This window comes from Styela clava, chromosome 10 (assembly GCF_964204865.1).
Source record: "Styela clava chromosome 10, kaStyClav1.hap1.2, whole genome shotgun sequence".
Lineage (NCBI taxonomy): Eukaryota > Metazoa > Chordata > Ascidiacea > Stolidobranchia > Styelidae > Styela > Styela clava.
This window is the reverse complement of record NC_135259.1, coordinates 4,416,264-4,442,969: the sequence shown is the minus strand read 5'-3', so window position 1 is coordinate 4,442,969 and position 26,706 is coordinate 4,416,264. Positions and strand designations below refer to the sequence as shown.

Sequence of the window (26,706 nt, the reverse complement as noted above, 5' to 3'; positions counted from 1 at the left end):
GTCGCAATAATTACGTCACACTCACATCGTAGAGCTCGACAAAGTATAGCTGCTAGCTATCTGCGCCGCCAATAACAAACTCACAAATATCGGCGATCTGTCTCATATGAGGGTCGTTGTGTCGAGAACACAAGAGAAATAGCTTGCTCAATTTCAGGTGATGGTCTACGCGCAGACGCGTTTTGGATGACCGGCGACGGCAGGTGGGGGTTAGGAATGACATAGCCTATGCAAAAATTCAGAAATTGTTGAGCCGGGGCCAACTAGAAGTGCATGTGGTACTAAACTACCGGTATACCAGCAGACCTCAAAGTTTGAGGTCAATCTGTCAATAGTTTTATAAATAAACAAAACTCAAAAAGTATAATTTGGAGGGTTACTGGGTTAACAGACAGTTTGAAGACAGACTGAAATCTCCGACTATTAGAAGCATATTTACAAATTTTGATTAGTCTAATACACCAAACTCTCAAAAGACCAGATAATGTCAAACAGTCAAATGAAGCTTATGACATGATCCAGGTACGGTACCGGTGGACTATCTGAGTACCGTACCGGTATGCTGGACCTTACTGCCTTATACAGTTCAGCAGTGGCAACAGTACATAATTATCTTTCAACCCTTTCAACCAACATTCCAGATGTTTCTTCTGTCAGTCTGTCCTAAGCCTGTAAACCAGCGTCAAACTTCAACTAACTACAGAACTACGGATTCAGTTCATAAGGCTATGTAAAAAGATGACATATCAAAATCTAGGTACACTTGCAGACTTGCCTCAGTCCTTACTTTCAAATACAGAAATTCATAGAACGCCGGCATGTCAAAAACACATCGAAAAGAGGGAGATAAGCCGACGCAAGCCCTTGTAAATGGGGAAATGTCGCAAGGTAGTGAAGCACCCGTCGCGAGCAGCACGTGCGCGCCGTGACGCCATTTGTTAATCAACGACCAAATGGCAGATTTATATTTTGAAATTTCAATGCGGGATTCGGGTATTTATTATTTTTTGTTGTTGTCAGGGAAAGCAAAGTACCAACTACATCTTATGATAAATTAAATTTTTCATAACCATAGAGTATACATGACGAAAACACGAATGTACGTTTCCTGAGCGCCACAATTTTAACTGTTTATTCACAGTGTTTCGTTTTGATTTAAGGCCATGTGGCTCTGAATTGATTAATATGTTTGTGAAATTAAACCAATTATCTGTCCTTGTTTAGCGGCTGTAAGATTCCACAAAAATAGTGCAAATTAAAATAAAAATAGCGTACTACGTGATCAATTCTTTTTTCGCTCCAAATAGGGAGTCTACTGATACAGTCTTCATCCCCATTTCTCCAAAATCCAAATGCTTTGGGCGAAATGTATAATAGCTAGGCTTACCACACGTCCTGCTTTAGGCGGGACAGTCCCGCTTTCTAACGTCTTGTCCCGCCGTCCCGACAAGTCAGCCCAAAGCCATCAGTTCAGCCATCCAGCATATTAGGATATAATAGGATTTACATATTTATCCCGGGTGAGAGGAAAGCCGATAAGACGGCTTATCCATATGGCGATTCACGGCCTCTCGTCCGGTTACCATTCCAAGTCGGGCATGGGATTAGTTATATTGTTTTGTTTTTGTAAGCATGGACTTAATGGTGGAGGAAGCCGTAACCGACCAGCGGTTACGTGAACCACCCAACGACGGCGCGGAGTCCAGCAATCCTCTCGCACATAATCATCCCTGCATGAGATTCGAACCTGCGAACCCACGCAGAGTAATTAGAGGTGCGGTGGCGAGCGTATTCCTAACGCTTAGCCCGTTGAGCCACACCGCCGCGCCACACGAACATGTTCTCGTTACTGTTGTTGCTGTGTAGCGCAACACTAGCCTACTTACTGAAGGTGAATGAGCTATTTTGTTTGTTTCGTCGTTTCCCGCTAATATTGTTAGCGAACGTATCACGTGTAAAATCATTCTATTTGGTCCTGTTCGGACGTTCACGTGAATGTAACATTGTAACATCTTTTTGACGATGTTATCTACAGAAAAGCATGCTTGGGCGAATAGATAAATTCTCTATGCTTTGTAGTCAAAAAAATATGGTAACCCTAATAATAGCTAAAAAAATTAGGATAGCTATAAATTAGCCTTTACTCCCCAAAAATTGAATATTTTTCATTCCAAAGGTTACTAAAATAAATACGGCCGAATAAATGAATTTGTCTAGATATGAAGAGCCCCACCTCTCTAGCTTTAAAAATCGAAATGTGAATATTTAGAATTTTGAAAAGTTATTTCCCCTAAAATGCCTTAATATGCTGAACAAGAGAGCTACGCACAAATATATGGAAACGTTAGACCAGAGCGAATCAGTCCTTACCGGTACCTTTGACGCTACCGGTACCCTCAAAAAAGTTCTAAATTTCCAGTAGCAAGAATTTTGCAGAATCAAAACGTTCAGCCAGTCATGACACTGACTAAAATCCGTGTTCCCATGGATAAAAAATAATACAGCAAAATTTTTGACGAAATATCAAATTTCATAGAATTCACGCAAAATTTTGAAATAAATAAAAGTAATAGCCTTCTAGCGAAAAAATTAATCTTTAACCACTGAAAATTTCAAAGCAATTGGTCCAGTATTCGAAGAGAAAAGCGACTTTTTAAAAACGTGTCAAAGAACAAGAACAACAACATAATATTGAAACGATCGTTATGTCCACTACGTGTCCAAAAAGGGGATCCTATTGATAGTTATATATATATACCTATACTAATTTATTTGGGCAAACACAAATATGATAATTGCACACGTAGTGAACCTATGGATCGTTTCAACATTATGTTGTTGTTCTTGTTCTTTGACACTTTCTGGACACCTAGTGGAAAATCGAAAAAGTCGCTTTTCTCTTTGATTACTGGACCACTTGCTTTGAAATTTTTAGCGGTTAAAAAGGATTTTTTTCTCCAGAAGGCTATTACTTTTATTTATTTCAAATATTTCTGTTGGCTCTGTGAGATTTGTTTTTGTTTGCTATGACGTCACCCAACGTTCTGCGGACTCATATGCTGGCACTGCTCTTCATGTCTTTTAATCACGTGCAATCAAACGTCGGTGGTTCGTATTGGAATCCTTGCTTTGCTAAGATTTGAAGAATGGCGAATAGTGTTATATTACAGTAGTGACTCGGATCGTTGGTGTTACTACAGTTGTGAGTCGCACCATCTTGCAATTTCAATTCCCGCTATCACAAGATAGGATCTTCTAAAGATAGGGCAGTTCCGGTAGCGCGGTGACACTGAACTAACTCGTAGCTGTCTGGTAAAAGCGGGGCTTGTTTTTTAAATTTTGTTCCAATAATGGAGAGAAGTGAATGAAACGGATTACTTAGTATTTCAATTCATATTGCAATTGAATGGGGAAGAGTAGATCATTGTCACGGGACATGTGAAATGGGAGGCAGACGACAACTCGACTTCAGATAGACCTGGTGAGTTGTCCATGTAGTCGAATTGTCCATCAGCCCTAAACGGCTATGACAGTCACTGTACCAAAATTTGTACCCCGATTCAGGTGGTGTTAAGTTGACGCATGTTATTTAGTAACGTTTTCATGTGCAATGTATGACTGTGGTTCGGTACCCGGTCCGGTAAAATTTAAAAATTCATTTATGACGGCCTAATACATATTACACTACCATATGTCGATATAACATAGGCACAGAAAACATTATTACGTCATTGCTGACGTCATGGGCATTATAGATGGCATAGCCTGGGATAACGAAAAACTGATCGGTTTGCGGATTACCATGTTTTTGGTGACCCGCTAAGTCACGAATTATTAAAAATAAAATACTCACATTCCAGTGATAAAAATTAATAATAAAATCGGTCATCAACTACTGGCAACAATGCTGCAACGCAGGGGTCACCAAACTACGGCCCGCGGACCGCTTCCGGCCCGCGGCGTCCTTTCATCTGGCCCGCAAAGTTTTGCTCGAAATTTATCTCTAAGAGATGTTTCTCCGAGAGTCGACTGCCTTGTTTATTTCGTAATATTGTCCAATCAGCAAGACGCAAAAAGTGACGTTACAGAAGCCTTTTCGCATCCACTCGCACTTCATTCCACTTCGTAGATTTTCAAGTATGAATCAAATATGCCAATCATCATTTTGCCTTCTTAGGAGTTCTAGTGTAATTGCAGTAATCCAAAATATTCTAGGAATAGCTATGATATAATAGGCTTAAGTTCTCTATCGGTACGCAACATTTTCTGCGAAGGATGCACTCTTGGCGCGTGCTTTCGGTGAAACTGTGTACGTTCATTGTGCTAAAATGAACGTCGAACGTGCATTTTGCGCTGATAGTACTGTAATTACTGCTCCATTTTCACAAGTCATATTAACTTTTGTACTGCTTACATGCGGCTGAGCATGACAGCAATGTTTTGCTAACAGCTAACCTCTGGATAGTTTTCTAGAACTAGACATTTTGTATATATATTTGTTTTGTTTTGATGTTTTCAATCTATATTCTGCGATACAGACTTTGATATTCAAATCTTCAGAAATGTAGAATTTATGTTGTTGAATAAATTGAATGGATTTCCCGACTTTCGTGAATTTATTGTATTGCATTGACAAAAATATTTGTACGTCGGTTCACCGTCGGAAGTGTATGGGCGAAAGGCGGCCGCAGAATGCATTGTGCGGTACACCAAAACTTTACAGCATATTCTATTACACAAACAATTTCTCTCCTATTTATGGAATAAATCTTGACACTTATCTATGAAAAAAATGCAACTTATTTTATTGAAGGCTTGTTGCGTCGAATTTATCACGTGTTACACTGTTCATACGCGACATTACGAAAAATATGACATGATATAAGTTATATGGTAATAATGATAAGTTGTGGGCCGTGAACAATTGTTTTTGTATGTTGCGGCTCTTTCGTTCATTCAAGTTGTGCAGGCCTTGAATATATTATATATTTGTTGCCATAGGCCAAATATAGGACTAATTTTGACTTAATTTGTATGGTTCTGTAAAATGTTTTTGTCAGTGCCATATTACCAGCACGAATTCTAACACTTTTTATTTATGAAGATGCCGGTATCGACAACCAAGAGATATCGACAAATCTGTCAATCATCCAATCAAGCGAAATGAGTGGTAATGACAATAAACAAATTGGAGTTATACACTATTTTATATACAGCATATTTTTATAAAAAAAACAATAACTGGTAAAATTTGCTGGCAAGGAAATTCATAAAAATTTTGATTCCCAACATATCAACTAATTATCACAAAAGTATCAGCTCTCTCAAAATTCAATAGTCAGTGACTTATGTTTAAGAAAAAAAATATTAATCAAATGTAATGTGTACCCTCTATTTTATCAATGATGATTTGAACATAATGACAGGAAATATTGTGTTGGCCCTACAAATGTGTGAAATTATGGCCGGGAGCCGCTTACTATCTAAATATTTGAGTAATTGGAATTTAGCCCTGGAATATAGTTTTGATATTATATTCGGTGATAAGTTGAAAAAATCGTAACAACCGGAACGCACCTAATTTGTAAAAATGTAGTATATTTACAATGCTTTTTTACAGAAATTTTTGTTTGTTTTAAGATAGAGCTGGAGAGCTACAAGAAACTATTTGAAATATGTCTGTATAAAATGACAAGTATATTTATAGCAATTCATTAAAAATGTTATTTTCAAGTTAAAAAGAACTTGCAATGTTCTTATTGATATTCAAACTACCCAGGAGAAATATTATAATGGTGAGGTATGGGGAGAATTTTCCTGGGGTCAAAGGCCGGGAAACATCCATTCCACATTACGGCTGTACTAGTTTATAGTTATTTGTCTGATGCGATGTAAAATAATAATGACGTAACAGAACGTACATTTAATAGCTATTATTTTAACAACAGGAACGCAAGTGCAATAAAATATTTAACAACCGGAATGGCGTTCCGGATACAGCTTACCCCCTTTATATTGAATACTGTCAGCAAGATCACTTTTGAAATCTCACAACTTAAATTACCTTTCAGTGTTTCGTGACGAATATTGTAGACTCATCAAAATAAATTGTTTTCGAAAGTGTGTTGTATGAAATACCTGATTCATGATAACTCGATTATTGGATTTTGATACATATGAGATTCGCAAAAATTTTACAATGGGTTTCGATGGAGATCATTGGTTTATGCACGTATCCAACAAATTATTCGACACATATGAAAACGATCGACAACCTAAGATATGTCTGTTGCGGAAGCAATTTGGAAATATACAAACTAGAGCAAAAAGTATAAATGGGCATCAAAAACATTGCTCTTGATTGAAGTACTGTTTTGAAGAATACGGCTACAATGAGTGCGCTTTTCAAAATTGCATCATCAAATACCTCTTCGTTACTGATAAATTACTGATTAATAAATTAACATCACTGATAAATAATGTCATCCTTCAATGTTTTTGAATAATCGGGTCAATGAAGAATGAATTCGAAAATTAGAATAAAAAATATAAATAGGATCCAAAAAAGTGTATATACTGTATATATCTTGGGCCATGCCGACTCCAACATTTCTCTAGTGGACACGGGAATCACTGCGTCGGGTTTTGTAATGGCGCGTTGTTTTATTACAGTCTTACAGTTACCATTCAATGTACCTGGATAGTAATACAGTAATCCAAAAATGTTCTAGGAATAGCTATGATATAATAGGCTTAAGTTCTCTATCGGTACGCAACATTTTCTGCGAAGGATGCACTCTTGGGGCGTGCTTTTGGTGAAACTGTGTACGTTCCTTGTGCTAAAATGAACGTCGAACGTGCATTTTGCGCTGATAGTACTGTAATTGCTGCTCCATTTTCACAAATCACATTAACTTTTGTAATACTTACATGCGGCTAAGTATGACAGCAATGTTTTGCTAACAGCTAACCTCTGGATAGTTTTCTAGATCTAGACATTTTGTATATTTGTTTTGTTTTGATGCTCTCAATCTATATTCTGCGATACAGACTTTGATATTCAAATCTTCAGAAATGTAGAATTTATGTTGTTGAATAAATTGAATGGATTTCCCGACTTTCGTGAATTTATTGTATTGCATTGACAAAAAATATTTGTACGTCGGTTCACCGTCGGAAGTGTATGGGCGAAAGGCGGCCGCAGAATGCATTGTGCGGTACACCAAAACTTTACAGCATATTCTATTACACATACAATTTCTCTCCTATTTATGGAATAAATCTTGACACTTACCTATGAAAAAAATGCAACTTATCTTATTGAAGGCTTGTTGCGTCGAATTTATCACGTGTTACACTGTTCATACGCGACATTACGAAAAATATGACATGATATAAGTTCTACAATAATAATGATAAGTTGTGGCCCGTGAACAATTGTTTTTGTATGTTGCTGCTCTTTCGTTCATTCAAGTTGTGCAGGCCTTGAAAATATTATATATTTGTTGCCATAGGCCAAATATAGGACTAATTTTGACTTAATTTGTATGGTTCTGTAAAATGTTTTGGTCAGTGCCGTGTTACAAGCACGAATTCTAATGCTTTTCATTTATGAAGATGCCGGTATTGACTAGAGATGTACCGATACCACTTTTGTCGCCGATACCGATACCAGCTAAAAAAGCCGATACCGATACGCCGATATTCGAAAACGACCGATATTGCCGATATTCCGATAGTATGTAATTATTACCTCAATTGTGCAGGGCAGACGGTTTAAAACAATAGCCTTTGAGCATTATTAATAGTGCACATCATTTCGGATCAAAAAAGAGAAATATCACATATTGAGAAGTAGATGTTTGGGATCCAAATGCGTTAATTGATTCAGATGCATTGAGCACTGGCGCTAGTAATCTCGGTGCTTTATTAGAAAACTAGTAGGATTTGGCTACTGTTGGTGGTAAATAAATAAATGTTTAGCCTACTTATCGTATGAAACTGATACATTGAGTAACGTACGTAGGATTTTGTGCCAATATAACGTCGTATTTTAAATTTTACACATCGGAACATCCACTAATATTCGATCGATATAATTCTTCATAATTACCATGTAATATTAAAAATTTTAATATAAAAATTCGGCAGCGAGAATACTCAAATTAATTGACCCAGTTTGACTGATAAATGGCTTAAAACAGGTCAGCGGGTGTAGGAACGTGCAATGGCTCATAGATCACGATCTATCCAAACAAAAAATAATTTCAAGATTATTATTTTAACCTATTTTTTAAAACATTTTGAATCATATAGAGAAGCTAAATATATCGGAAATATCGGTCTGAACTTAGCCGATACCGATACATTACCGATACCGAAAAATTGGCCGATATTGCTGATACCTGATACCGATACATAGGTACATCTCTAGTATTGACAACCAAGAGATATCGACAAATCTGTCAATCATCCAATCAAGCGAAATGAGTGGTAATGACAATAAACAAATTGGAGTTATACACGATTTTATATACAGCATATTTTTATAAAAAGAACAATAACTGGTAAAATTTGCTGGCAAGGAAATTCATAAAAATTTTGATTCCCAACATATCAACTAATTATCACAAAAGTATCAGCTCTCTCAAAATTCAATAGTCAGTGACTTATGCTTGAGAAAAAATTAATCAAATGTAATGTGTACCCTCTATTTTATCAACGATGATTTGAACATAATGACAGGAAATATTGTGTTGGCCCTACAAATGTGTGAAATTATGGCCGGGAGCCGCTTACTATCTAAATATTTGAGTAATTGGAATTTAGCCCTGGAATATGGTTTTGATATTATATTCGGTGATAAGTTGAAAAAATCGTAACAACCGGAACGCATCTAATTTGTAAAAATTTAGTATATTTACAATGCTTACAGAAATTTTTGTTTGTTTTAAGAAAGAGCTGAAGAGCTACAAGAAACTATCTGAAATATGTCTGTATAAAATGACAAGTATATTTATAGCAATTCATTAAAAATGTTATTTTCAAGTTAAAAATAACTTGCAATGTTCTTATTGATATTCAAACTACCCAGGAGAAATATTATAATGGTGAGGTATGGGGAGAATTTTCCTGGGGTCAAAGGCCGGGAAACATCCATTCCACATTACGGCTGTACTAGTTTATAGTTATTTGTCTGATGCGATGTAAAATAATAATGACGTAACAGAACGTACATTTAATAGCTATTATTTTAACAACAGGAACGCAAGTGCAATAAAATATTTAACAACCGGAATGGCGTTCCGGATACAGCTCACCACTTATTATATTGAAAACTGTCAGCAAGATCACTTTAGAAATCTCACAACTTAAATTACCTTTCAGTGTTTCGTGACGAATATTGTAGACTCATCAAAATAAATTGTTTTCGAAAGTGTGTTGTATGAAATATCTGATTCATGATATCTCGATTATTGGACTTTGATAAATATGAAATTCTATTTTACAATGGGTTTCGATGGAGATCATTGGTTTATGCACGTATTCAACAAATTATTCGACACGTACGAAAACGATCGACAACCCAAGATATATCTGTTGCGGAAGCAATTTGGAAATATACAAACTAGAGCAAAAAGTATAAATGGGCATCAAAAACATTGCTCTTGATTGAAGTACTGTTTTGAAAAAATACGACCACAATGAATGCGCTTTTAAAAATTGCGTTTTGCACCATGATAGTAACTGCCGTGATGTTCATAACTCCAACATCCGCAGGTAAGAGTGATCGTATTTAAAGTTTAATTTATGCTACATGATTAATTGAGAAGAATTGCATTTAACATAGTAGGCTATGAGTGCATCATTGTGTTAATTAAAACTTTTATACATAATATAGGCTCATGCTTTGGTCTGTGCATGTCGATGCCAACACTTATGGATTACATGCATCCAGTTGGCTGTTACTGCCATATAACATGCGGAGGGGCTTTACCCTGCTGTTCTGATAAAATAAAAGATTGTGGTGAGTATGCGAGTCGTTGTTTATCAGTGTATTTGTAAAAGTAGAACAATTAGGCTACTACGATGAAATATCATGTTTCGGAAACAGATTTTTTTGAAAAAATATATAAGGTCTTTTTTATATTTTAAAACACTCCAATTTGGTTTCTTTTACAGATAACTCATGCCTAAAACCAAAGAAAGTTCGCCGGGCTTCTGTGGTTGGAATTGATAGCCTATCCTATACGAAGGGACAATCTATCAAATACGAATGCGATTATCACTACAAAATTTCTGGATCGGATACAAGAACTTGTTTAGGAAACAACATTTGGACTCGTGCTCCTACATGTAAATGTAAGTACAGGTATCAGCACTGATTAAGGTATAGGGATAATCTTGTTATTTTAGTAAGATTTCACTGTTATTTTTTAATTAATAACTTGAATCGTCGTAAAACCAGTCAAGTCAGATTTCTTAAAACTAAAAACTGTCATAACCTGCTTTATTACTAGACATAATTGATTTAAGTAGTCCCAAGCCATTTCTTAACGACAAACCAGTTTTAAAATAATTTATCTATGTTCCATACTTGATTAGTACACTTTCATCTATTGGTAATTAGTATATAAGTTACTCAATATACCTGATTTTTATTCTAACAACAACTTTGCAAAAACCAAAACAAAAGTTAAGTTAAAATCACGATTTTTCCTAATTTAGTCGTGGGGGCCTATAGCTAAAATTTTTTGTTAATTTTTTCCTAGTTGATTATGCTGCTAATCGACGACAGAGAAAGATGTAACTGCAATAAAGTACTTCAATTACAACAGAACAACGATGATGATTAGGAAACGATCAAACTATGAATATTGGACGAAACTAAGAACTGACCAAATGAACTATTTACCGAATACTATATATATAATGTATTCCGAGGTGAAAATAAAACAAACTGACAATTAATAGTATTAACGATGGATGACAATAAACTATTTAAAAGCGACGAACTGTGATGTAATAAAAATCGCGCGTTATTGCTGATTGCGATAAACGGAAAAGAGAAATTATCGACAAATGTTTAGTAAGGGACGTTATTAATTATCAGGTTGTTTTATTTTACATTTGTGTACAGGTTTTGTTTTTCTGGGACAATCTCCTTCTATTCTTTGAGGTAAATCTTTCTCTATATTCTATAGCGTTCAAAAAATTAGACTTCCGATTATTATGAAATCATTGAAAATAAGACTTTTAATGTTTATTGGGTTGTGCAACGAAAATAAGTGTTAAACTTTAAATGAATTTTACGGAATTCAATGATAATTAAAATTGACGCATATTACAAACCTCAAACGAATAGATTTCAGACCACTAATACACTTTTAGGAAGATGATTCGGACGAATCACACTTTGTGCTCGCAAATATATTCGTTAAATACGAATTAATCGTTAGATACGAATATATTTAATCAAATACAAAGCAAAGCGCTCTCTTTTTTTAAAGCTCACAAGGGAACAAGCGAACATAAAAGTTATTGAGTGTTATGAAGTATGTTAGATTGAAAAATTGTTTCAGCTGTCAATAGAAAATTTCAAAATAAGAATACGCCTATTGTTTTCTTAATTCTACCTAACTCTCCCTCTTCCTTCTATTTTCAAGTCCCATATTTTTAATTGTACCACATATAATCTTGTTCAATCGTAACGATTATTTTTAGCATTGCATATAGTTTTTTGTTTTTTATATTCCATATACATAGCCGCGAGGTAATCTTGTTATTTTAGTAAGATTTTACTGTTATTTTCAAAATTATTAATATGAATCGTCGTAAATCCAGTCAAGTCAGATTTCTTAAAATTATAAACCGTCATAACCATCATAATCTATCTATGTTCCATACTTGATTAGTAGATTTTCATCTATTGGTAATTAGTATATAAGTTACTCAATGTCACTGATTTTTATTCTTTCGGATCCGACTGGATCATTCTATTGTATTGCGATTGTCTAGTTGTACTGTATCGTCAGCTGATAATAAAGACATAGCCTCGTTTAGTGTGTCTGACAGGCTGGGAATCGTTGCAGGCGCTATAGTGATATTCGTCGTCCCCTGACAGCAGAGGAAATATCCTCCAACAAACAAATTAGTCTGAAATATATTATTAAGGCTATAAGGGTTTAATGGATAATATTTGATAATCGTGAATATGGCCGCAATGTAGCACAACAGAAGTTTGAAGAATGACATATGTCTAATTTGATAAAAACAGAACATGATCTGGCATAAGATTTACCCTTGACGTTCAGATGTAACTTTCGTGTGCAGACCACCAAGAATACGTGACGGCAATTACGAACCCAATTGAATCGGCCCACCTATATTTTGCTCCCCCCCCCCCCACCTGTGTCACGTGGGTCATGATTTGACTCTAGATTATTAATTACATGCCTCTAGGCCCCTTTCTAAGGTCCCAATGCAAGCCAAAATGGCCCGTCTCGACGCTTGACCCATCATCCGCAAAAATTGTCCTGGCTGGGCATGCCTGATCGCTGATCGTAACTTCTTGGTAATGATTATTTTACGCCTTCCGAATGTATGGTCTAGTAATAATAGAATATTGCTTCATCTGAACGAGAGAATACGTCACAGAAATAGGAAAAGATTGTTGATGTTATAAATTGTGGTGGTTGGCGAAACACTATGTATAGAACCCTATATTGACCATTCCACATAGCAATTATTGCTTTCAAGTGTATAATCTCAACGAAGGAGATATTGTAACGACCAACTGGTTCATTCAGTCATTCAAGACACATTGAAAGCTGAGAATACGTTTATGACGTCACAGTTTTAGAAAAAAAAAAACGGAGAGCCGACAGTCTCTGCATCTTTTGAAGACACTATAATATCCCATCTTATTTCGATTCAAAATATCACTGATCACTGAAGATTTGTTTGAAAGGGCAGATAAAACGCATTTCAGAAAAGTAAACAAATCGTTGCTATAACATCTTTGTATATATAGTGATGAAGAATAAAAAAAAATTTGCTCTAAATATTTTTTACCAAATTTTTATTTTGCCCACGAAACAAAGCCAGTTATCACTCCCTCGAATGAACTAACATAAAGAGACCGAAATAACGTTTCTGAAGATACATAAATAGTGTATTTGGCGTAAATAACAGAAAACATATGACGTCATATCATAGTGAAATTCCAGCTGTGTTATGACTTGCACGATCGACAACTCGTGTCTGGTTTGGATTCAGCTTGTCACTCTTGTTTCTTTGGAAAGGGGAGGTAAAGTAAAAAATGTTTATATAAAAAGTGAGAAATGTCCTAGAGATTGTCCGATTACAGGTTGAAAAAGCATTACAAAGTAGGCGAATCGATGACAGTTACATGCGGAAATGGTTATTTACTGGATGGAGTATGTAAACTTAGGCGAGATGCGGGAGAGATGAGCCATTTTTTATATATTTAGTTATATCTCCTCAATCGTTCGTAGCAATTTGAAGACGCTCATATCATCCGAAGGTCATTACCTCTGCTATATTACAGTTATGTCTCTTTTAATCCAACTGACCCTGTTTCTGAGTTATACCAGTTTTAAAAAGGGATGTCAGATGTCACAAGTCTCCTGCATGTTGAGGAGAGTTGTGCATACCATTGATGAGAGTTGAGCCGCTACATGCAGAATGGCACGGGAAGTAGCGTTTTTAAGTTGCAATCGGGAGAGTATCTTTCAAAATGTGAGATGCAAATACTTCTGTATCGGAACCGTGAGGCAACTGGGCAAATTTAACTTAGCCAATCTTAAATAGGAGTCAATGCATCTATAATCGTATTTATTCTTGTCAGTCAATACAGAATGGAAACGAATTATACCACCGACGCCTTCTTATTACACCTTGGTAGCACCTAGAAATTGAAAAGAAACGTTTATTCATAAATTGAAATAGCGTGTGACAGAGTATGTGAAAATCAAAGATTCCATTCATCGAGGTCACAAGAGAACGTGAACTGGGTGCGACGAGAAGTTCCAATAATGCTAGGGATTGGTAACTTTCTTGCAATGTCTTTCTTCGACCAAAGTGCTTCATCTTCGACATCCAGAATAAAAGTAGTTCTGTCATTTACGCTTAAAACCCGGCGGAGAAACACTTCTTCAAACTCTTCTCCTTCGAAAGCATCAACTCTTGCGACGTAATGAACAATTCGAGATTTTCCACTAATCTTGACTATGACAAAATCGCCCTCGATAATATTTTGATCTTCCTCCCCTGAGTCATCAGTATCGTCGCACAATACATTCTCGTTAGATTCACTTTCGCTCGAAGAAGTGCTATATCCAGACCGACCGAAGTTCTTTGCTCTATTTTTTTTCTATCCTAGCCACTGATTTCGCTGCTATTTCATCTCTAACTGGCGTGTCTGTCAAAATTTTCGTGCTACCTTTTTTCCTATTGGAAGCTTTCACCTTCCTTGGCCCTGCTTTCAATAAAGGTAGTATATCACTTGGAAACATATAAAGAGTCTCCGCGTTGGTAGTCTGCACTGCTCTAGTCAAACCAGTATGCTGATTGAATTGTGTTATCTTTTTGGTTCGTGGGAGTATCGGGATTCCTCTGTAAACCTTACACGCTTTCAACATTGTCTACTGACGAGCAAACTGGATTTTTGCGATCTGTAACTGAAGATGGCACATAGTCTTCATCAGAGAATATGTCGCTGTTGAAAGGCATAATACCAGTGCTGTGGAAGCCAGCTAAGATATTACGCGGTACAAATGCGCAGATGTGAGCTTCGTTCACCAAATGAGCTATATCGTATATAGACACTGTCTTACCCGGATTGGACCTCATCCAAATATCCATCGCGCGCGCGTAGGCTCTTTTGTATGGTCCATAAACAGTCTTGTCTAAAGGCTGGAGTTTGTGGGACGTGTGTGGAGGAATGGTCAACACCACAACTCCGTTCGCCTTTGCCTTGTCAACAGCTGTCTGTGAAACGTGGGCCTCGTGATTGTCTACAATACCTTTCTGTCTGGTTTACAGCGTGTATGCTTAATGAAGTGATCGAGATAGTTGACAAACGTTTCCTCGTTAATCCAACCTGATCTGGTGGCCGCACCGACTGATCCCAGTGGCGCACCTCGTATGAAGTAATTACGATAATTGACACGGGGAAATATAATGTAGGGCGGAATAAATCCACCAGCAGCGTTGATTGCATTGGCTACGGTTACCAGCTCACCTCTTTCACCTGATGTGACAGAACCAATCTGCTCAACCCCTTTTCCGTAACAATGCTCTCAGGATTTTGCACCGTATGGCACCCTGTTTCGTCGATGTTATATACGTCTTGTGCCTCGAATTTGTGTTGGTCCATTACTTTGGCAAGGTTTTTGTAGAAGTGACCCACTGTATGGCGATTAAACGCCGTTGCTCTGGCTAATGAAGTAGATTCTGGACTTCAAATTGCAAGGTTATTGCGTGCTTTCCATCCAAGCCAAAACCCTTGACCAGCTTTTTTGTTGGTTTTCTAATTTTCTGGCACATCAACACCGTTTCTTTCTGCAAACTCATACGCCAAACATCGGCATTTATCTTTGGATAGGCCATGGTAGTTTGCTGCCAGTGTTTTGATGTGACTAGCTAGTTCAGCTTCCATTTCAGGACTGAATATCATATTCTTGAGCTTGCAATTCTTGTATCCGCTTATATCAAGCGGGTCATGTTTTTGTTTATCCATGTATCGCTTAAGTGTCATTCGGTCTACATTAAATGTTCTCGCTACCGATCTAATACTGCATCCCTCTTTTACCGCTTCTGTCGCCCTTTCGACTAATGCCGGATCACTTCCACGGGTGTATTTTCTTTTGTATGTTTGCGGCATCGTCTGATAAAAAAAAAATGTGATGAAAAATATATCCAATGCAGGAGCGTTGAGCCACGGAGCAACCCTCCTGGTGACCGCTGGATCAACCCTCCCATGATCGGGCATCTTCCCATTTGAGCTCCGGTATTGCCGAATGACTACTCGACGTGCGTTGCAATAGACTCCATTAGAGCATCACAACATAGACTACACAATGACTCAATGTGACTAAACCACGACCTGTAATATTATTAATAGTAAACATATTACCTGAGACCATGAAATTCACTTTTTGCTGCGATTCCGGCTTTTTCATTAACTGTTTTCCACCAGAGCTACAGAACGTCTGCTTCTCACAGTGAGCCAAATATAAAGTAATGACACAACCTACCAACAGAGGGCGCGCGAGCATTCTATTACTAATGCATGTTGCTAATTTTGGGGGTGGAACAAGTCTCCTCGTGGCTCAAGTCACCCGCATCTCCCCTACATGTGGCATATATCGATGGAATGAAAGGACACCTTCTTGCATTAATACGTTTACTTATTATTTAATTATTTGTACGCAGAATTATTTTTGGTAATATCCTGCTAATTGTTTGATATTTCTGCATTGATGATGTTCATCTCAATTATGTGTAGGATGAGCTAGCTGCTAGAGCAGTGGTTCTCAAACTTTTTTAAAAATTTTGCATAACGGTCTCCTTGAAATTTTTCTGGTGACTCGCGGTCCACTAAAAAAAATGGAAGCAAATTGCAACGCATTAAAATAGTTTAATGAGATGGGTGCCTCTTCTTGGCTCTACTAGTCATCTATCTTGGGTTCTGTTTTGGATAATGCAACTCTCATATTGTGTCACACGTCCATCCTGTTTCAACATTTTGTTATAATAACGAGTAACGTAGGAAAAACTACTGCACATTCGTAAGTTGTTGCAAATGGAATGAGCATGTTTAGTGCCATCTCAGCGACATCGTGATAGGACGGTCCCACTGTGGTCTTTCTTTTCCTCCAGAATTCATCACAGCAAAACCGAGTTTCACCAACGAATCGTTATATCTAAATTTATTTTTTATATTTTTTATTTCAAATTATCCCGAGAAAATTTACAATCAGATGCATGCACACGCCTTCCATAAACAACTACAGTATACGCTCTGATTTACGGTACTTGCCACGTTCAAGAACGTTGGTTACGTAACAATGCCTTCGGTAGAGCGTGTCGTGCTTTGGATAAGCACTGTAAAAGCATGACATCAAAATTTTACTTCAAATCAAAGTGCGAGGTTAAGGTGGGGTTATCATATTTTTTTGACTAAATAGCGGGACGTCTCCCGTAACTTTACAGTTTCCGATTTTACTACATATACCCACATTTAAAGCCATCCTTGCTGTCCTCATTTACCATATTGTCATCGAGAATTCATGCGCATACTTCCTGTCTAAATATCCGGTTCAGTTCGAAAAAAGAAAGGAATAGACGCTAACGATACGAATGATCCGAATTTAGATTTTTATGTACAGCAAAAGGAATAAAGAATAATGAAATAGTCTTCCGTTTTCAAGCATTGAGAATTTACCTATTCGCTCAAGCATGCTTTTCTGTAGATAACACCTTCAAAAAGACGTTGATCAATGTTACATTCACGTGAACGTCCGAACAGGACCAATTACAATTGATTTTACATGTGATACGTTCGCTAACAATGTTAGCGGGAAACAACGAAACAAACAAAATAACGCATTCATCTTTGTTGGAAGTTGGCTAGCGTTGCGCTACACAGCAACAATAGTACCGAGAACATGTTCGTGTTTTATACTGGATGGCTGAACGCCAAAGCGGGACTTTTGACTGACTTGTCGGGACGGCGGGACAAGACGCTAAAAAGCGGGACTGTCCCGCCTAAAGCGGGACGTATGGTAAGCCTAGGTTAAGGTTGTCTCGCGGTCCCCCTAAAATCGCTTCGCAGACCCCTGAGCGATCGCGGACCCCAGTTTAAGAACCAATGTGCTAGAGGATGGGGCGATGACTTAGGTAAACATGATCAGAAAATTAGTTATTGTACAATAACATGATAGTACCATATTTTTTATATGGAGAGTAAGGATAAATCAGACACGGATAAAAAAATACGAGAAATTTTATTGACTTGGTTCTATCTTGTTCAGAAGTAAACGACTTAATATTTGCAAAAAATATCTGACTTTTTCTCAATGAGAAATGATATATCAATACATGCTGTAGCAACCCGTCAATGCAATGATTGGGAAGTGTCGTATTGCAGTAGATGTTAATTTTATTATTCATATATTATACCAAATCTGTTATTGGACACGTTTAGTGGCCACAACGATCGTTTCAAAATTTTGTTGTTATTGTTATTTTCTTTCGTCATTATCATTAAAAAATCGCTTTTCTCTTCGAATACTGGACCAATTGCTTGGAAATTTTCAGTGGTTAAAGATAAAATTTTTCTCCAGAAGGCTATTACTTTTTTTTCTCGCTATGACGTCATCAAAATGATTGCCATTGGGTGGCGCTACGTGTCCATATATTTGAGCATAGCTCTCTTGTTTTTACATTATAATTCATTGCATTTTTTTTTTGCATAATTCCAACATGTAGATTTTCTATGGGTGATAGATTCTATGTTTTCCGTAATTTTTGTGTCTGGAGAATCCATTACAAAAAGATTATCGCATACAATTGCACATCTTTTAAGTATTCGAGTTTCGATTCGAAAAAGTATTCGATTTGATTGGGAAATCATTTGGCATTCGTAAATGCTAACCCCAAGTCCTGATATACCCCTATTAGACCCATAAACTATTGATGCCCTCAAAATTCGTTGAATTAGGTGATATATGTGCGTTTTATATGTATAAAAGCAACATCTCGTTCCTATATCTTCACATTTTCTCAGTTTTAATGCAGGTTTATTAATGGCTATCAGGAATATTCCGCACTTGTCCCTACTCAAACTATAAAGACAATTTTACCAGAAATTTCTCATTTTTGCATTAAGCTCGAAACTACACAATACCAAACAAGAATTATAAGACTTGAGTAAAAGAGGAAACACAAGTTTCTCATTAATGCAGATGGTGTTTAAATATTTTTGACTTAAAGTCTAGAAATATATTTTTAGACCCTTTCATTGAAAAAGGTCCGCAATTCCAGGAGCCCATCGTAGTCTAAATCCGCCCTGCGTATAGCTCTATCAGGTATATAGACAACAAACGATCCGTGGGCCGCATGTAATCCACAAAAGCTTTTTATGCGGCCCACGAGCTGATTTGAAAAAAAAATCATATTCATACAAAAATATAAGCGAGCTATGCTGGTATGTTACCAACAGAAATTCTGATATTTTTAACGCCAATGCCAGTATCGACAACGAAGAGATATCGAAAAATCTGTCAACCATCACATCGAGCAAAATGAACGATAAAGACAATGAACAAACTGAAGTAATACACGATTATACGGTACATTTTATTCATAGAAATACAACAAAAAAATAATTGAGCAAATTAAATTCAAAGAATTTGCATCAAAATTTTGGTTCTAAACATATCAACTAATTATCACACAAATATCAGCTTTTCCAGAATTTAATAGTCAGTGATCTTTGCTCAAAAAGGAAAAATAATAATCTAATGTAATGTATACACTTTATTTTATCGGTAATTTTTAAACATAATGACAATAAATATTGTGTTGGTCCTACAAATATGGCTATCAGCAATTATACAACATTCATTTGGTTGCCGCTTCGAATCTACCCAGTCGAATAATTGGAATAAAGGTCTGATATATTATTTATATATATATTCAGTAATGAGCTGGAAAAATCATATCAACAACAACGCACTTAATTCGAGCAAATGTATTATATTTACAACGCTCACAGAAATTTGTGTCTGTTCTAAGACAAAGTCGAAAAACATTAAAATATGACACAATTATCTGAAATATGTCTGTGTAAAATGATAAGTATATTTAGCAAGTCGATACAAATGTTATTATTTGGGTAAAACAACTTGTTCTTATTCATATTTCAAATTACCACGAGAAATACTATATTGGTAAGGTCAACGACTAACATAGGAAGAAGGTAAGGGTAAGGTATAGGAAGAATTTTTCTGGGGTCAAAGGTCGGGCAACTGTACTAATTATTTGTCTGCTACAATATATAAATAATTATGGCGCAACAAAACGAACCGGTAATAACTAAGTTATCAAGAAAACTAAACAATAAATGACATAATTTTATTTTAACAACAGGAACGCAAGTGCAATAAAATATTTAACAACCGGAACGGTGTTCCGGATACAGCTCACAACTGATTATATTGAAAACTGTCAGCAAGGTCACTTATGAAATCTCACAACTTAAATCCCCTTTTAGTGTTTCGTGACAAATATAAAAGCAATGACTCATCAAAATAAATTGTTTTCGAAAGTGGTTGTATAAAATATCTGATTCATGATACCTCCATTATTGGACTTTGATACATCTGAAATTCGCAAAAATTTTACAATGGATTACGATGGCTTACAGACCGCTGTTTTAAATTATGGCATTCAGAATTTATAATATATACTTCAATTTTTATAATAATGTTGAACATCCACTTCAAATTCTCCTTTGTTGATCATTGACTTGTGCACGTATTTAACTTATTATTCAACGCGTACGAAAACGATCGACAACCAAAGATATGTCTGTTGCCGGAAGCAATTCGAAAATTCCCAAACTAGAGCAAAAAATATAAATGGGCATCAAAAACATGGCTTTTGATTGAATTATTGTTTTGAAGAATACGGCAACAATGAATGCGCTTTTCAACATTGCGTTTTCCACCATAATAGTAACTGTCGTGATGTTCATAACTCCAACATCTGCAGGTAAGTGTGATCGTTTATAAAGTTTAATCTATGCTACAGGATTAATTGAGAAGAATTGCATTTTACATAGTATGATTGTATCATTGTGTTAATTTAAAACTTTTATACAAAATATAGGCTCATGCTTTGGTCTGTGCAAATCGATGCCAACACTTCTGGATTACATGCATCCAGTTGGCTGTTACTGTCATGCAACATGCGGACGGAAATTACCCTGCTGTTTTGATAAGGAACAGCAATGCGGTGAGCATACGAGTCGTTGTTAATCAGTGTATTTGTAAAAGTAGGACAATCAGGCTACTACGGTGGAATATTATGTTTTTGAAACAGATTTTTTGAAAAAATATTTTCGATTGGCATTTTTTATATTTTAAAACACTCCAATCTGGTTTCTTCAGATAACTCATGCCAAACACCAAAGAAGGTTCGCGGGGTTTCTTTGGTTGGAATTGATAGCTATACCTATACGAAGGGACAATCTATCAAATACGAATGCGATTATCACTACGAAATTTCTGGATCGGATACAAGAACTTGCTTAGGAAACAATAGGTGGACTCCTGGTCATCCTACATGTAAATGTAAGTACAGGTATTAGAACTGATTAGGGTCTAATGGAAACAATCTTTATTTGATAGTCGTGAGTATGGACACACTGTAGCACAACAGAAGTTTGAAGAATGACATATATATCTTTAATTTGATAAAGAATATATATTCAAAAACAGGAATAAAGTTTAACTTTTCCAAAACAGATTGCATGTTGGGATATGTTAGTAATTTTTATAACAAATTGTGTAATTGTATCATTCTTGCTGCCCGGTTTTATCTATATCGTTGTAAGATACAGAAAAAGAAATCAATGTTTAAAGTTTTTACCACATATCTGTATGAAGTAAGGAATATTAAACGGTTCACTGCATACCAAAATAGCAAAATAAAGAAACATGACCAAAAATGGGGAAATTTTAGATATATATATGTATAATAATTGATGGTATTCATATGAATATACATGCATATTTCTTGTGATTACTAATGCTGTAACAGTACCGATCAACTGTGATTTATATATTAATAAATATATATACGAAAAAATGAAGAAACAGAACATGATCTCACATAAAATTTACCCTTGATGTTCAGATGTAAGATTCGTGTGCAGACCACCAACAATATCTGACGGCAATTATGAAATTCAGAAAAAGCAATACAGAGTAGGTGAATCGGTTACAATTACATGTGAAAGGGGTTATATACTAGATGGAGTAAGCAAGATTACATGTGGAATATATCGATGGAATGGAAGGATACCTTCTTGCATTGGTGAGTTTACTTGTTATTTTTTTTATTTGTACGCAAAATTATTTTTGGTAATATCCTGCCAATTGTCTGATATTCTTTCTTTGCTATTGTTCATCTGAACTAAATTATGTTTAGGATGAGCTAGCTGCTAGAGGGATAACGTAACCGTAGGTAAACAGGATCAGAAAATTAGTGATTGTACAATAACATGATAGTATCATATTTTTTATATGGGAAGTAATGATCAATCTGACACAGATGAAAAAAAAATACGAGAAATTTTATTGTTTTGGTTGTATCTTGTTCAGAAGTAAACGACTTATTATTCGCAAATATCTGTTTTTGTAGACTTTTTCTTAATGAGAACATAATATATCAATACATGCCGTCGCAAACGGTACCGTCATGCAATATTTGAAAAGTATCGAATTGCAATATATGTCAATTTTATTATTTATATCTAATAACAAATTTGTTTCAACATGATTCAGTTATGCTAATACTGAGTTTTAAATCGAGGAATAGGGAAATAGGTGTAAAAAACCTTTGAAACTTCATTTCTCAATAGTTTTTCGCAGTTTAACGAGATATAGGTTAACACTTGTTATTCTTATCTAAGTTAGGGATGGTCATAGGTGGAAATAAAAGTTTGCAACTTATGCTAACATTATTGGCGTTGTCACGCTCGTCGATTTTTTGTTGAACGAAAAAGCAAGCTTCATATAATAAAATGAATTCGGCAGATTAGAGGTCTTATGATAGCAATTGTGCAAACAATCAAAAAAAGTTACATTAATATGCAGTGCACCAGAATATAATTCTCAAGCGCTGAAAACGACAGCTATTTCATATACAGCGGACAACGTTTTTTGTATCTAATTGATTGTTGAACGACTTTAAAATAATCGGATTACGATGTTCGTGACAAGTACAGTGTTTCAATAAACATCCATAATCACATTGTTTCGACCAAAGTATTAAAAAGATGTTTATCATGTCAGCTGTGTTCATTTCTCGCATAAACCAATCGAGGTTAGCATCTCTCTTTTTCATTACGTGCTTACACTCGCGCACCATAACCGCCACTTGACTATGAAGTTGTTTTTCTAGTTTGGGATCTACGATAGATCCGAAAGTCAATAAATTCACATGCATATAACATTGAATTGAATTACACCAATTCATTATGTGTTTTCCCAGGTGTGAGCTTTGGATGCGTCTCACTTGAATTTCGTGCTTGGTGATTTAGTAAGAACACTAATAAACTTTATTGCTTGCTAAAATATATATATTTTGTTTAATTTTAAGAGGATAGATGTTCGAGAACTTCGTCTTGTTCTCCAGATGCAACATGCAAAAACACAAGATCTCGAGCAGTGTGCAGTTGTAATGAAGGATTTAGTGGGAGTGGATCTATTTGTACCAGTGAGTAGATAAAACAAACATAATTGCTATTAAACATCTCTGATAGTTGGGCTCACATGGAAGTGTGAAATCTTTTCGCATCCATTTTTATAGTACTAAATTTGAACAAGTTCCTTAACTCGACTTTATCTTTACCAAAATTATCTTTAAATGACTCTTTTCTGCTTCCACGCTTAAGGACTCTAAATCAAACTTCTTTTGTAACTTGTAAATTCTAACAGATTTATAACAAGATTGAAATATTTGTAATGACCAGGGATTCATGTTTTACATGCAGTTTAAATCAATATATATATATATACCAACGGCTAATAGGATGATACAAATAGAGGTTTATGAGTCATAACTCATAATGAATAATATTTACAATTCACCGCATTTTCTTGCAGGAATTCCCTGTTACAAACACACCTGTACTTCTGAAGAAGTTTGCGTTGATCGTGGTGACAACACAGGAGATTATGATTGTGAATGTAAGGAAGGTTACGTTCGTGATGAATCTTCATGCATTGGTAAGTTCCATGGTGTTTAAAAAATAACATTGATGACTGAGAATGAACAAGGATTTGTACAAATTTTTGATTAACTTTCTCAGTTGATCCATGTGCTAACAACGATTGCCACAAAAATGCATCTTGCTCAGTGGTTGATGGAGCGAGTGTATGTTCTTGCAATGAAGGTTACAAAGGCAATGGAACTATGTGTGAAGGTATGCTAAATGAAAATATTGATTTAAGATTTAGTTAGGACTATATATATCCTATTTATCCATCTATGATATAATTCTTCAGACTATGATAGTAAGAATATAATTTTCAAGTAATCCAGATAAGATAAAAAAATCATAAGACGTGTTTATGTTGCACACCACGGCATGTAGTCCGTCCGTTAATCCGTTTCAATTCATGGAATCGTATGGTGGCGAAATTCTTGACAAACACACTGAATTAGCAAATAATAAAAAGGAAATATTGCATAAAATATCACAAAACAAACGGTAAAACTCTGTTTTATCATAGTTGATCCATGTTTTGAGAATAATTGTCATGAACATGCGACTTGTGGAGCAAGTGGGAAAGGAGGTATTTCTTGCTTTTGTGACGAAGGTTATAAAGGAAACGGAACTCATTGCGAAGGTAAATTTGATACCTAATTATTTCAGAAAATGTCTCTCTCACTCTCACCCCCCCCCTCTCTCTCTCTCTAGTTCACTGAACATCGTAAAAATTTGAGAGAAATTTTCTTTTTGCTTCAAATGAGAAGTACTTGTTAAGTTCCTTTCGTTTTCTCCTTTTGAATTGGGATTCTTTTTAGCTCTTGAGAAAGCAGTAGCCTACGACTGCTTGTTGTAATTAATTTTATTTCACAAAACTTTTATGTTTTTACCCAGTCGCTAAATGTGATCCTGGTGAATTGTACGGGGAAGAAGAGAGCATAGTAGGAATGTGTAACGACTGTGAGGACACTTGCTGTGAGGAGAAGAAACTTCGTGAATGTAGAATTTGCATTCACATGAAATGCAATGGAGGAGGTTGGTGAATATTTTTTAAAGTTGTTGACGGACCAGAAAGCTTAGAATGTACAAATTCTCTACGTTGGTGTTGGTTCAGAAATAATTTTTAAGTGCTTGGATAAGATTTTTATATTTATCTCGGGTAGAGAAAGTCGATAAGACAGTTCGATCAAATTGCCAGCCATGACCTATCGTTCGATTATTAGTCCATGTCGGTTTGGAATAGTTAGCCAGTTATTTGTTTTAGATCTATGTATTTAAAGGTGGAGAAAGCCTCAAAAAACCGTAAAAAACTGGTTCTTCGAAATACATTATCAATTGAGTTTTCGTCGCTAAATGTGTGCCGGCTTTAAATTGTATACTCGAACATCGAATTCATGCACTGCCGGAACTTTGATAGCCACTCAACTTTGAACTACGTAATTGTAATAGTATTTTGTGATAGGATAGTATTTGGCGTAATAGTATTTGTGAATGATCATCGTTGACAAATCGTTATTTTTTATATCGTATTATTTTTATATTTTTTTCTTTTATTACCTAGAGGTTTGTGGCGAAGAAGGCTTATCCAGAGTGCCCACAGTTTGCGTTGACAAAAAGTGTTATGAGAATAGAGATCGTGGTTTTACTGTCACAGCTCCAAGCTGGGTACATTGCTTGGACGAAAGGGGATCGCAAAAAGAAGGTTTCAATTGCTGTTGGGTTGGAGAGTAATCAAAAGGAAATTGAATAATGCTGCCAACTTGATCATATTTTTAAAGAAAAAATAAAAGATTTTAATTATCTATAATCAATGCTTTGCTGCGCTAACTAAAACTATCATACTGAGTTTGCTGCATGTATTTTATGAGGTAGTGCCATGTATCTTGAATCAGAAAATGTTTTTATTCATTTATTGGCGTTTGAATGAAATATTGTGCACACATGAAGACATATTCACAGATGGTGTAAGGGACTGGGTACAATTAGTCAGTGCAGTGGTTAATAGCCTTTTCCTTTTTTTTGCCTCTTCGAAATCATCTAGCAATTCTCCCATCACTGTTCTGTAATTGCTGAAAAATAATATTGCTTGCAAATGTAAATGGCAAACTTTCTGCATTATTTTTAGATGTATTCGTGGACCTGGCACCAAAATAAAAATAACACAATATTAGAATGCAAAAAGGTATTACATAAGCTGGTTAAATGAATTACAGTAGTGTTGTGTGGTGTCTCTAATAATCGTGTGTTTTTAACCAAACTTAACGATTCAGCATACTATCCTACCTATCTATGAGCGACCAGTGCTGCGTCCATCGAGGCTGTGGAGTCTGTGGAAATCTTGAAATCGACTTCGATTAAACACCCAATCTCCGAGATAAACAAAACTTGATAAGAAAAATATCCGCGCATGTAAGCCGTCTTTTAGGGCCCTTCGGGAACCTTAGTAAACTTTGTACTTGTTGGGTTGACTGTAGATTTTGACTTTTTTGTGACCAATAAAAGTCTGCTATTTCGACACCGACTCTTGACTCCCGGGAGTTCACATTATTGTCTCCGAACCCGACTTCGGGAAATTAAAAACAAAGACTCCAACTTCAGTGAAGACACATCTTGGTTAGCCTGGGATTCGCTTTTAGAGAGAGAACTTTTGTTTGAAAAATTGGCTGCGCTATACGAAA

At 35.8% G+C, this 26,706-nt stretch overlaps 2 protein-coding genes across 2 annotated transcripts; both read left to right on the top strand.

Annotated features, from left to right (window-relative positions):
* Window positions 1-9,599: 9,599 nt before the first annotated feature.
* LOC120337702 (uncharacterized) lies at window positions 9,600-12,060 on the top strand. The gene is made up of 4 exons (XM_039405578.2): window positions 9,600-9,780; window positions 9,902-10,027; window positions 10,183-10,362; window positions 10,773-12,060. The coding sequence occupies exons 1-4, from the start codon at window positions 9,705-9,707 to the stop codon at window positions 10,808-10,810; spliced, it is 420 nt and encodes a 139-aa protein (XP_039261512.2). The 5' UTR covers window positions 9,600-9,704; the 3' UTR covers window positions 10,811-12,060.
* An 8,420-nt stretch (window positions 12,061-20,480) lies between these two features.
* On the top strand, window positions 20,481-26,300 carry LOC120337636 (uncharacterized). Its single transcript, XM_039405495.2, has 10 exons — window positions 20,481-20,802; window positions 20,920-21,045; window positions 21,201-21,383; window positions 21,949-22,128; window positions 23,416-23,532; window positions 23,922-24,044; window positions 24,128-24,241; window positions 24,552-24,668; window positions 24,923-25,063; window positions 25,590-26,300. The coding sequence occupies exons 1-10, from the start codon at window positions 20,727-20,729 to the stop codon at window positions 25,757-25,759; spliced, it is 1,347 nt and encodes a 448-aa protein (XP_039261429.2). The 5' UTR covers window positions 20,481-20,726; the 3' UTR covers window positions 25,760-26,300.
* Window positions 26,301-26,706: the final 406 nt, after the last annotated feature.